This window comes from Phoenix dactylifera, unplaced genomic scaffold (genome assembly GCF_009389715.1).
Source record: "Phoenix dactylifera cultivar Barhee BC4 unplaced genomic scaffold, palm_55x_up_171113_PBpolish2nd_filt_p 001428F, whole genome shotgun sequence".
Lineage (NCBI taxonomy): Eukaryota > Viridiplantae > Streptophyta > Magnoliopsida > Arecales > Arecaceae > Phoenix > Phoenix dactylifera.
This window is the reverse complement of record NW_024068750.1, coordinates 1-12,312: the sequence shown is the minus strand read 5'-3', so window position 1 is coordinate 12,312 and position 12,312 is coordinate 1. Positions and strand designations below refer to the sequence as shown.

The 12,312-nt window shown below is 38.8% G+C and overlaps 1 protein-coding gene across 1 annotated transcript; it reads left to right on the top strand.

Annotated features, from left to right (window-relative positions):
* The first annotated feature begins 2,103 nt into the window (after positions 1 to 2,103).
* LOC103723642 (YTH domain-containing protein ECT4-like) lies at positions 2,104 to 7,367 on the top strand. The gene is given in 10 exon segments (XM_008814614.4): positions 2,104 to 2,304; positions 3,057 to 3,133; positions 3,316 to 3,463; positions 3,726 to 3,802; positions 4,229 to 4,816; positions 5,154 to 5,324; positions 5,326 to 5,736; positions 5,821 to 6,033; positions 6,116 to 6,259; positions 6,543 to 7,367. Coding segments are annotated over 10 exon segments (2,109 nt in total). The 5' UTR covers positions 2,104 to 2,276; the 3' UTR covers positions 6,795 to 7,367.
* The last annotated feature ends 4,945 nt before the right edge of the window (positions 7,368 to 12,312 follow it).

The following is a 12,312-nucleotide window of genomic DNA, read 5'->3' as shown; positions in this document are numbered from 1 at the left end:
AAGGTGTGATAGTTGACACTTTTTGTTGATGCCTCTGGTTGGAAAAAAATTGTAAGTTGTTTCAACTCAAGGAACCAGGTGATCAGTCATATTTTATTTTTGTAAGGTAGATAGATGGAAGAAAAATAATACAAAAAAAAATTCAATCCTTGATTTTTGTGCTTAACCTATTAAATTGTATGATTGATCGACAACTTTGTTCTTTTCTTTCAGTCTTTTAATGAAAGTGATAGCTTTAGTCAAACTTGATTTTATCATAAGCACAATCATGATCTAAGCCCTTATCTAAGCTATGATCAGTCACAAGCCTAACCATTAATGAGCTTAATTTAGATCTAAAATCCAATCCGAAGTATATTCCTTTGCCCAAGGTCATCAAATGAACTATTTTAACCTTGATTTTAGTTTAAATTCAATATGGAGGCAATAAATAGATTTTTGGTAGAATCTTTAAATGTTTGTACCGGGGATCTCAATTCAAGCACAACTTTTTTGGGATTTCAAAATGGTTTACTTTAAAGAAGTATGGTTGAAATGATATAAGTCAAATTTAATGTGATTGAATGTCAATATTCCCAAGCAAGTGGTGATCAAGGCAAACTAGTAATCTATATGATAAGATTAATTTGACAGGCATATATATCCATATAAACCTCCATAAGAATTGCAATTTATCAAATGTTGTTCAAGATATTCCTCACCACTAAACATTTTTAGGCATAAATTTTAAGAAATGACAATTTTACTCTTATATCCTCTTGTTAATGATAAATATGCCACTTCAAAATCTCCCAATTCCTACACGTCTACTTATGTGTGGGCCATTATGAGACAAGTCAAAGGAAGAGTATGTATTTGCTTGTTAAATAAAGTGGGTTTAAGTCGTTGCATGTTAGTCATAACTTAGAAGTCATAATGTCAATAAGTGTGTTAGTTCAGAATCAAAAGATAACTTGATATAGAAATAGATGCCTATAAATAAAAGGGTTGAATATTCTCATTTATGATGATGCTATTTTCGAATTTTGCTAAAATAGGTCTTCCACTAATAATGTTACAATGGAACACTAGTGAAGAAACTTAGTTGTAGAACCATAAAACATAAATCATATTGTATCTATTTAAGCCCTAAACATAATCCTGAATAAAGCGGAAATGAGCAATATCCAAGGGGGGAGAAGTGTATTAAAGCAATGCATATTTTAACCATAACCTTAGCTTTATTCAAAGGAACCATTAGGGAAAGAAAAGTCATGTAGGCTTGAGCTGCCCAAATTCTATCCTTGGCACAAAAAACAAGTTTATGGTTGGTAAGATATTGTTATATCTTTAGAGTAGTCGCTTTCATGTCAATTTATTCATCAAACTCTTATTTTTTGAATATCTTTAGAAAGTTATGCAAACATTTGTATTTATAGATATTAATGAGTCAAGAAGCTATATGATGAAAGCAATCCTAAAACCCATAAAAGCATGAGGATGGCCCAACACAGGACTCTTATCCAGTCAATAAAGATGTCAACAGATAAGAGTTGGTAAAAGTACATTTACAATTTTGATGAGAGGCTAACATAATGATTCTACTCAAATAATATAAAATATAAGCCTAAACAAAATTTGTGAAAGTTAACACTCATCGAACCGTGCAATTTGGGCTGTTGAATCAAGCTTTGTGATTCATGATAGTGTTGCAGTTGGTAGTTGATCTAATGTCCATATGCATCACACTTATTAACATGCATCTCAAAGCATGATCCAATGGCTCATGTTGCATCGGATCTCAAATGGTCCCATGTCAGACACAACCTATGCCCTAGATCCTAATCCTGAGCTCTTGCGGTCCTAATCCTAGTCCAATAAGAAAACCTCGATTGCCAGTCAAAAGCCTAATTGGCTAACTCTCGACTAACCGGGAAGGCCATGGTGGAGGAGAGAGGGCCCAAAAGGGAGCCCATCAAAGTCAAGTCAAGCCCAAATACTATAAGCGCAACAAGAGGGCCCATGGGCCTATGGAAGGGTAGAGAAGAGTCCCAGGAGGATTAGGGTTTCTGCTCGATATAAAAGGTAATAAAATAATATATCCGGTTGTGGAGGCGGAGCCGTGGTGCTATTTGAAGCACCGCTTTTCGATTCGCCAAACCCTCTTCGTTTGGGTTCCTCCCCTGGCGGCTCTCTTCCTCCTACCTTCTCTCTCCTAGGGTTTTCCTTTATCACTCTCCCCACCCACCCCTTTTTCTCTTTTAGGGTTTGGGCTTCAGATCCCATCAGAACCATCCATGGCTGCCGTCGCTCCCGCTTCTGACCGTATCCTTTTCTTCCTTTTCCTTTTCCAATCGAAATCTGCTGGTTTAGGTTAGCTTTTTTGGATTTCTTTCGTATTGGTTTTGATTCCCCTGTTTCTTTCTATTGGATCTCTTGGTTTGGGTTTTCTGAAGCGATAAACCTGTGTTTTTCCTTCTTCTTTTTCTTATAAACTGTTGACTTTGAGGGTTTTGTTAGGGTTTATTATAGATCCATGATCGTTAATGAACGTTTTAATCTTTTGGATTACCGTTCTCTATGTGACTTGGATTTGCCCTTTCCTATATAGGGTTTACGACATGATTCCGATGAGATTTTGGACTTCTGATTTCTGTTTCTTTAATATCGCCTTCTTTTGTTTTGCTGTATATGTGATTTAGATTATTTTCTTCGGGGGTTTGTGTTTTCCTGCTGATTTGATGCTTATGTTGGTCTGTTTTGGTTATCTATCCTTGCAAAAAGGTTTCTTTTGATTAAACTCAATCGATGGGCTTTGTAAAAAAAAAAAAGTTGTATTTGATGATTAAATTGGTCACAGAAATTAAATGAGATTTTACGGTCCTCTATCTTCTGTCTTCTATATTATTTTATCAAGATTCTTTGTATGCTTCTTTTTATTTGTTATGTGATGTGGTCCTATAATGTTTTGATTGTAATATCTGTATTTTGACGTTCGTCAAAAAATTGGATTTTTTATGATATATCCATCATCGTTTTTTTTAGTTTGTTTTTTCTCCTTAATTCTTTCGGAACAGAAGCTGCAGATTTGTTGCAGAAGTTGTCGTTGGATTCTCAGGCCAAGAATCATGATGCTGTGGAGGCTACCAAGAAGGTATTATTTTTTCCGTCCATTTCTCTTGGAGATCACAGCCTTCATCTTTTCATCTTTTATTTGGTTGCGCGGTTTTGTATTTGAGAGATAGATTCGTGTTAATTTCTTTTGGATTTTGTATTTATAGATAGGTTGGTGTTAATTTCTTTTTTCTTTTTTTTTCTCCTGAATTTGGTTAATAGCCGTCTGCGGTACAATTTGGGTCTGCAAATGGTGGAGAAGTGCCAAACGTTCCGATCCCATCAGAGCGGTCGTTGACACCTATACTTCCAGACTTTATGGATCCAAGCATGTGTTATCTACCAAGCGGATACCCTTATTACTATGGAGGTAATGAAACGCTTGCAGAGCCCCAAGATTTATGGGCTTTCTCTGGTCATCAAATTTCATTGTTTGTTGCGAGACTTCAGTGGATTAGTTTGAAATTTTTGTTGTTAAATGAGGTGGCCAATTAAGCTTTTTTCCTCCCCTTAGTTGTTTAACTGTTGTATTAACATATTTTCTGGTTTAACATGTTTGTTGCACATGTTAACTTTGAGTGCCTTTGTATTTTTTTATTACTGGATGCCATATTTTAGTTTTGTTTTTTCAGGTTATGATGGTTCTGTCAATGAGTGGGGGGATGACTACCCTAGATATGTAAACCATGATGGAGTGGAGATGCCTCCTGTAAGTTAACTCACTGAGGCATTAATTTTTTTTTAAATTTTTAAACTCAGATGTAATATTGATAAAATAAGTTGTCTTTCTATAGGATGATATAATTGAATTAGGCTATTCGAGATAACTAAACCTGAGATTTAGATGTGAATGATTATCAGAGCCTGAACTTCTGGGATCATATGGTTTATACTTGACTTTCTGTAGATTGTACAAATGCTTTTCAATGAGGCTGAAGCAGGTTTTTTACATGTTGCTTTGTATTATGTACTATTGAGCTGCAAAAAGATATAGGGTTTTCAAAAGTCTGTGGAACTCTATATTCTTGTAGATCAAAGATACTATCTATACAAGAATTTTTTTCTGAGTAAAAAGGTGTTCTTATTATATCTTTGTGATAATGATTAGATCAATGTCTTGTTTGGTTCTTGGCAGGGAGTCTATGGTGACATGTATCACCATGGATATGGGTATGCTCCTTTTGGTGCATATCCGTCTCCTGGTTCCCCAGTTCCTACCATGGGGCATGATGGCCAACTGTATGGTCCACAGCATTATCAGTACCCAACTCCATTTTTCCAGCCACCAACTCTTACTGGCGCACCGCATACACCAAACCAACCCCCTACTTCTCAAAGCGAGGTTTCTACTTCTGTTGCTTCTGATCAGCCATCCATTCCCTTGGATACGTCCAAGGCTAACTCAAATGGAATTGCCAATGGGAATGCAAATGGAAATAGTGGGTCAGCACCTCAGAGGCCAAGCCACCAAAATCAGTCACAGACTTCAAATGGATCTTATGGTAGGGGATCTTTGCCAGGTGGACTTCCTTCTACTGGTTACCAGGATCCAAGATTCAGTTTTGATGGAATGCGATCTCCGGTACCATGGTTTGATGGGCCTGTTTTCTCTAACGGGCAACACAGACCAGCTACAACAAGCTCCATTTCGTCTGCAGTATCACATGGTGGGACAACTCCAGCAGCAAGAAATCAGAATCACCGTCCTCTTCCTCAAGTCATGGTATGTCGTATGGTATGCTTGCTATGTACTGTTTATAAGCTGCCTGCTTGAGCAAGCAACTGCTCTGTGGCCAATTCCATTTAACCTCATTGGGTTGACTTCAATGCACCAAGTATTCCTGGTGAGGGTCGCTGATCCTAATGTTTGCCACAGAGCAAGAGCTATCATATTTGGCAGAAAGATGGTGATCTAAGTTTTAAATTCATTTTCAGTTTACCTTGCAATTGTTGATCTAAATTTTAAATTCTACTCGAGATTGCAAAACTTTTGTTGTGATTGCATTGTTATTGTATCCCCCACTTGTGGCCTATTGATTATCAATCTTTATCATCTCCAGGGTATTCATGCCCCCAGACCAACATCTGGGATCGGACCAGCAGCTCCTGGTTTCGTGAGTAGGATTTATCCAAACAACCAACTGTATGGCCAGAATGCACTCAGAACTGGTCTTGGTTTTGGATCAAATGGTTATGATTCTAGGTCAAATGGGCGCTGGGGATTGGCTGTGGGATAGCAAGTACAAACCTCGGGGCCGAGGCAATGGATATTATGGTTATGGCAATGAGAACCAAGATGGATTTAGCGAGCTGAACAGAGGGCCTAGGGCAGGGCGCTTCAAAAACCAAAAGACATTCGGACCTACTGTTAAAATTGCTGTAAAGGGGCAGAACCTCTCTTCAATTGGGAATGAGGATTCTAGTGTAATACCGGATAAGGAACAATACAACCGAGCTGATTTCCCTGAGAAATACAGTGATGCAAAGTTCTTCATCATTAAATCATACAGTGAGGATGATATTCATAAGAGCATCAAATACAATGTCTGGGCCAGCACCCCCAACGGAAACAAGAAGCTGGATGCTGGATACCAGGAAGCTCAGGGGAAATCTGATGGATGCCCTGTCTTTTTGTTTTTCTCTGTAAGTATTATGGTCATTCTTTAGGGAGTGTTTTGCTGTCTTTTATCTTGATTTATTCATCAAGACTGCTTTCCAAAATTTCAGGTCAACACCAGTGGGCAATTTGTTGGTGTTGCGGAAATGGTGGGTCCAGTTGATTTTAACAAGACTGTCGAGTACTGGCAGCAAGATAAGTGGAATGGCTGCTTCCCTGTCAAGTGGCACATTGTTAAGGATGTACCTAACAGTGTTCTTAAGCACATTACATTAGAGAACAATGATAATAAGCCAGTGACAAACAGTCGGGACACTCAGGAGGCGAGTGTCTTTCTGATTTTTTTTTGGGTATGTTGGGTATATCAAAAGCTTTTGCCTAATGTTTCTTGCTTTGGTGTTACAGGTAAAACTGGAGCAGGGTCTTCAAGTGCTCAAGATTTTTAAGGAACATGCCAGTAGGACATCCATTCTGGATGATTTTATGTTCTATGAGAACCGCCAGAAAGTGATGCAAGAGAAAAAGGCAAAGCAACAACTTCATAAACAGGTACCTTGTACTCTTCTATGGTTCTGTTCAGGGCTTTTAATTATGAAAAATGTTCATTATGTTTGAAATTTTCTATGGATCCTTTCCCCCTTCTCCATTTTCATCAGTTTGCAAACTGTATCCATTGAACCGTGGGAAACATGCCAGTTTTTAAGTGAGATTGTTATCCATGTTTTCACTTTGCTCATTCTGTAGCTTTGTAGATTTATATACTTCGCTACTTAGAAGCTCTTTTATTCCACCTGTCTCCAGTTTATTCATTCTTCTATATTTTTGGCTTCAGGCCTGGGATGGAAAAATTTCTGATGCTGTTGCTGGGGAGAAAGAAAAGGATGGGGCAAATGGGATGCCCAGATTGCAGAAGCCTTTGGATTCGGTTTCAATTTTGAACAAGGATGTGCCACAGGGTGGCCTTGGGGAACGAAAGTTATGCGAGGAAAATGGTGTGGCTGCAGCAGCTGGTGATGCCTTGAAGATTGCCAAGCCAGCAACAGAGAAGCAGGCTATTGCGAATGGTGTTGCCAATGGTTGTTAGGTGGATCGGCCCCGCTTTCGTCAGCTGTAGCCCAGAAAATAAATGTCATTATACTTGGGTGTCTGGAACCCCTATTTGCGAGGCTGCAGAGGATTTACATTTGGGGGGGGTGGGGTGGTTTGAGATCTTGGGCAATAAAAAAGCCTCCATAGCCACTGGTTTGTGGTAAGATTGCTAGTTTTTCTCAATGCCTGGAGTTGGGTTACTGGTTTCTTATTTGGACTAGGTTTAGGAATATGGGTTTTTATAGCTTTAAGTAGTGTACTGACAAGTTTAAGTTTTTAATTCCTTATTTTAGTTTTGGGGTTTGGATTAGGTTGCCCTTTGCTCTGAATTGTCTTTTCTTTTATGAAGCCTTTTCTTCTGTAAATCTACCGTTGTATCTCTGAGAACAGGAAGCAGGTTAGAGTATTGCAATAGTGGAGTTGAAAAAGAGCTGTGAGTTTGCTTTGCCCTCTCTGATTCCTTCACTTGATAATTGGTTTCAGTGGACGCTATCAGCTGTTGGTTATATGCCGCCAACATGTTCAAGGCATGAGTTCTTAAATTTGGATATGGATTCATGTTTTCTTATATCCGATTTCTGTCGCTTGGATTGTCATATTTATGACAAGGAACTTTGGATGGAGCGTTATGATCTGTAGTGCAGTTAGCTTAAGATAGCTTAGTTTGCGTTTTTAATCCTATTTTAATTAATTCGCCTCGCTCGCATGAATGAAACTCTTGGTAAATTGTTATCAGAAGAAATTATCTGCATTAAACTCTCTCCAGTTGAATATATGCCATCCCATGTGAATTAATGGTCTCATCTATTCCTTGTTTTTTAATTTTTGGGCTGGGTTGCTTGTGTGATCGAGCTAGGTTTTGTTTTGCATCCTGTACTGCCCGGTAATTTAGATGGAGCAAGTTATGATCTGTGGTGCTGTAAGCTGTAATAATAGGCTTCAGGCCCATGTCCGACAGACCCTTAAAAGGGAGTAGATGGACAGGTAATATTGGAGCTACTTTTAGAGATTGTTTTGTTTGAGCTGCTTTTAGAGATTATCTGATTATCCATGAGATTTTCTAAAATAGATAACAGTATAAAGTATTTCTTTATAATATATAAGATTTTATGAAAAATAGGTGAGATATGTTCTCCACAAACTTATTTTTTCAGGTTGTATGATTTGTGAGTTTTAATGATACATTGTATGAAAAATTAGCAAGCAGCTAAGGTGAGGTCTCAATGTTGATTGTGGGAATTGTCCGCTAAATCAGGCTTTACCGTTGTCTTGACCGTCCACCAATAACGTCTCTGTGACAGTTGGAAGCTTTTATCACAAAATAAATAAGTTTTATCAAAATTAATTGGAAATGAAACACTTATCACAGAATGGACTTCTCAGTTTATGATAGTTTGTGACAATTTCACTGCGCGTTGGGTATTTAGTGGGAATTAAAGTAATTGTGAATTAACATAATCCTTATTATTAGAAATGAAAATATGAAAGTGATAAGATGCTATAAGCAATGATGTTGTCAATGATGGCACTGGCTGTATTGTCCTATAGCGTTAGAAATGTTTATAACGTGCCAGCTAAAAAGTAGGGCATTTTATGAGGAACAGAATTTAATTGTAGCGTACAGAAGCAGGTGGATCATATGACATTAATTGTTGGGATATCATCAAAACTATTACTAACCCATCCCACACTGGCATTTTTGTTGGGGTGAGTCAGAGTATGATCTTGAACTTATTAAGCTGAACACTGGGCTTCACCTTCATGCACAATTGATTATAGCATTCTTGAAACTATTTTTTCTTCAATTATTAATGGCCACTAATTGAACGATGATGATGTCTATAATTCTCTATGAATTTCATGTTCTTAATAAATTATTCGTGTATCAAATGTTCCCTTTGCCACCATGTTCATATAAAGATGTTTTAATCATTTTACATGGTTTATTAAGTTTGCGCTCTCACTTTTTCTTGAACATTCCGTCTCTTTCGCAGAACACACAAAGGCACTTGTAGACATAATTGTAAGGGAACACTTTTGGATTCGTTCCTCACATAGAACTAATCACCATGGTGAACCTATGTTGTTTGCTCCAAATCTTTGTATCATAATATAATCGTCACTTCTTCAAGACTTTCTGCCAAGTGTGGATGGAGCAACTCTTCATGACTTGGTTTATCCAACTTCTACTATTTGTACACTCTAATGAGAAGGTTGTGCAAAGAAAACTTCGAGAACATAAAGCGATTAGTTAACTATTATTTTTTTTTTTTTACATTTTTGGCTTCCTCTTACTGTTTCATTTTCATTTAATGTCTTTTGCCACCTCTCAACAGTTAGAACTTTGTTGTCTATTTCCATATGTAAGAAACTGAGACTCATCGTACTTGAAAGTAGTGTGTTTTAGCCTAGAGACTAATTGCAGTATTCTAGAGTCTTTTGCATTGAAATAACAGTATACAGAAATGATTTTTTGCGATGATCTGATATATCTTTGTCTATATTTTATTTTCTAAACTAGAGGTAGTCCTAAACAGAAATGTTGGCAAATGAGGATTCAAAGAGATGATCCAAATAATATGGAAATGATTGATGGTTATTGTTATATTTGAATACACTGCCCTTAGAGATTGCTTCACCTCTTTGCTTTCTTTCTGCTATTGGTTGTTTTCTTTGTGAGAGGCGCAAGGAGGAAGGATGCTTTGCAAGCTTGATTTTCAGATGATCAGGTAGATCGGAACTTCTTTTTGAGCTGATAGTGGCAAAGAGGTCCTAGTCTTAAATGGCAAAGGTGGATTGACTAAGTGGGAAGCAAGGTAGATGGGTTTACTGTCAAACAGGCCTCTCTCAGATAACAGAATAACAAGGAAAGCTTCGGACGAGCATTTAATTGAGGGATGGGGTCTTTCTCAGATATTTGGTGTTATAATAAGCAACACAGGTGATACTATGCCATTCTGCAAAGATAGGGCCTCTTCAATACATAGCTTTGAGTTATTGTTTGAATTGATTATAATTTTTGAGGACTTATAGTTTCTTTGGAAGATGATCGATATTGGGGTGTTATTTGTGCTAGGTGGATGTATTGTTATCTAAAAGACTCACCAATCAGTTACCTTGAAACTCCTGTTCATTTTACTCTAAGAAAGTTGGACTGGATGATCCTGATTCAAAAATTTTAAAAAATGTTGCAGGGTAAAAACATAATGTTTCATCTTTGGGAGGTAGGCTCATTCTTGTTAACTCTGTTTTGCCTTCCTTTCCAACTTATTGGACTTCTACCTTTTTTTTCATGGTTAAGAAGATTAACTACATAAGGAGGAGGTTAAATAAGTGTAAATCTGGGTTTGTACTTAGCTAATTGTGGATTGGTGTGTAAGTGTTAAGGACCTTCAGAGCTTCAGTAGGAGTTCTTTTGTAAAACTTTGAGAGAAGTCGTTTCACCTTTCCAAAGAGGGGTTATTAGAAACAGAAGCCGCCTTCTTTGCAGGACTGCGCTTTAAGTTGGAGAATGGCTGCCTCATTGTCATCTACGAAGATTTTTGTATGGAGAATCCACCTCGTTCTGATTTGTTCTTGGTTCCCTTTAATTTAGCTTTGAATGAAAAAGTGCAGATCAGTTGAGGACTAGTAGATGGTCGCTGGAGCTATGACATCAGGCTTAGAGATTTTATTGCAGAGATCTCAATGACCAAATTGAAGCATTTTACGTCTTTATTTGGAAACATTGGTCATCTCTTCTTTCTGATTCTCCACTTGGGAAGTGGATTCTTCAGGTATATTTTCATAACAAGGTTTTTATATTTTAGATATGGAGCAAATTCAGCTTTTGACTAATTGGTTGGAATGGCCTTTTCTCACTGCATCAACAATAAAATCTTGATCACCGATAACCATAGGAAAAGAAATTGGGCAGCACCATCTCATGTGTTTCAATTCTTAGCATTGCTCACTTTAATTTTTTAGGCCTTTTGGAAACATTTTAGGCTCGATGAGAAGCTAAAATGGTTCCCAAGTAGTTTGAGGGATTTAAAACTTAGCATTAATGTAATGATTCAGGACCTGATTCAAAAAAGGTAGCTGGAAGATATCATTTGGATTTTTTAGTCCTGTATAAGTATCCAAGATCTACTTAGTGCATAGCTAATGTGTGAATAAATACAAGCCTGCATGGATCCTTACAATAGTTCTCTCTTTGTTTTGTTTTTTTTTTTTGTTTTGTTTTTTTTGGTGCAAGGGAAGAGGAGGGCCTAAGACCACCTAATTTATTAAAGAATAAAAAAAATGTAACTACAATCTTAGATGGCGAGAGGAAACCAGGAAATTATTCAGCAGTTGGTTTACAGCAAACTCACAAGAGGTTAAATTCTTGGGAATTACAGCACACATCCAATCCATAACTAGAGTAAGGATTCTGGGGAACTGTGCTTCTACAGAGAATTTCTTCATAGTTCTCATTTTTCTTCATGATTTTTTTTATTAATAATGTAATTTCTTTATGTCCTTATTGTAGTAATTCTGCTTGAACTCTTTCCGTTCCCCTTTTTTTTCTTCTTTTGTCTGGGTAAGAAGCTCTGTTTAGGCCTCATACATTCATGCCTATTAACATTAGACTTGGAGGCCCAGCTTGGGCCATTGATGATCAGAAAGGATAATTACTAGTATTTTATATTTGGAGTGATTCATTTGGTTGCTGGTTTCCTAGAATTCTTACTAATCTTATACTACTAGTGTTGGACATGTGTTTTGGATGTGATGGTAAGCATACATACTCCCCATATTTCCTCTCTTCCAGTTATGCTGGTAGACAATATTTCTGGTGTTTGTGGTTAGCGATGGGCATCGGGCCGTGCCGGGCCGGCCCGGCCCCAGGCCTGTGGATTGGCGGGCCGGGCCTGGCACGGCCCGTCTCGGGCTCAAACGGGCCGTGTCCGGCACGCCCGTTTGGAGGGGGGAGAAAATAGCCGTTTCCAACGGCTATTTTGGGTTTTTCCCAAAATACCCCTCCCAACAGTCCAAAAACGGCTAAATTGAGGGGTATTTTGGGAAAAAACCCAAAATAGCCGTTGGGAACGGCTATTTTCTCCCCCCCTCCAAACGGGCCGTGCCAGGCACGGCCCGCAACGGGTCCAAACGGGATGGCTTGCGGGCCGTGCCCGGGCCAGGCCCTTATGGGCCGTGCCGGGCTGGCCCGCGGGCCGTGCCGTGTTTGGCCCGCGGGCCGTGCCAGCCCAGGCCCTAATGGGCCGTGCCGGGCTCGGCCCGCGGGCCAGAAAAGTGTGACCCAGCCTGGCCCCCTTGAATGGGCCGTGCCTGGCACGACCCGGTACTGTAGCAAGCGGGCCGTGCCTGGCACGGCCCGCTTCGTGCCGGGCCATGCCGGGCCATGGGCGGCCCGGCCCAGTGCCCAACTCTATTTGTGGTTGAAACTAGACTCTAGAATCTTTTTTTCCCTCCCCACAATAGTGAGTTGGTTTCGCGGGTCATTGAAATTATTTGGTTTTTGATGGAAG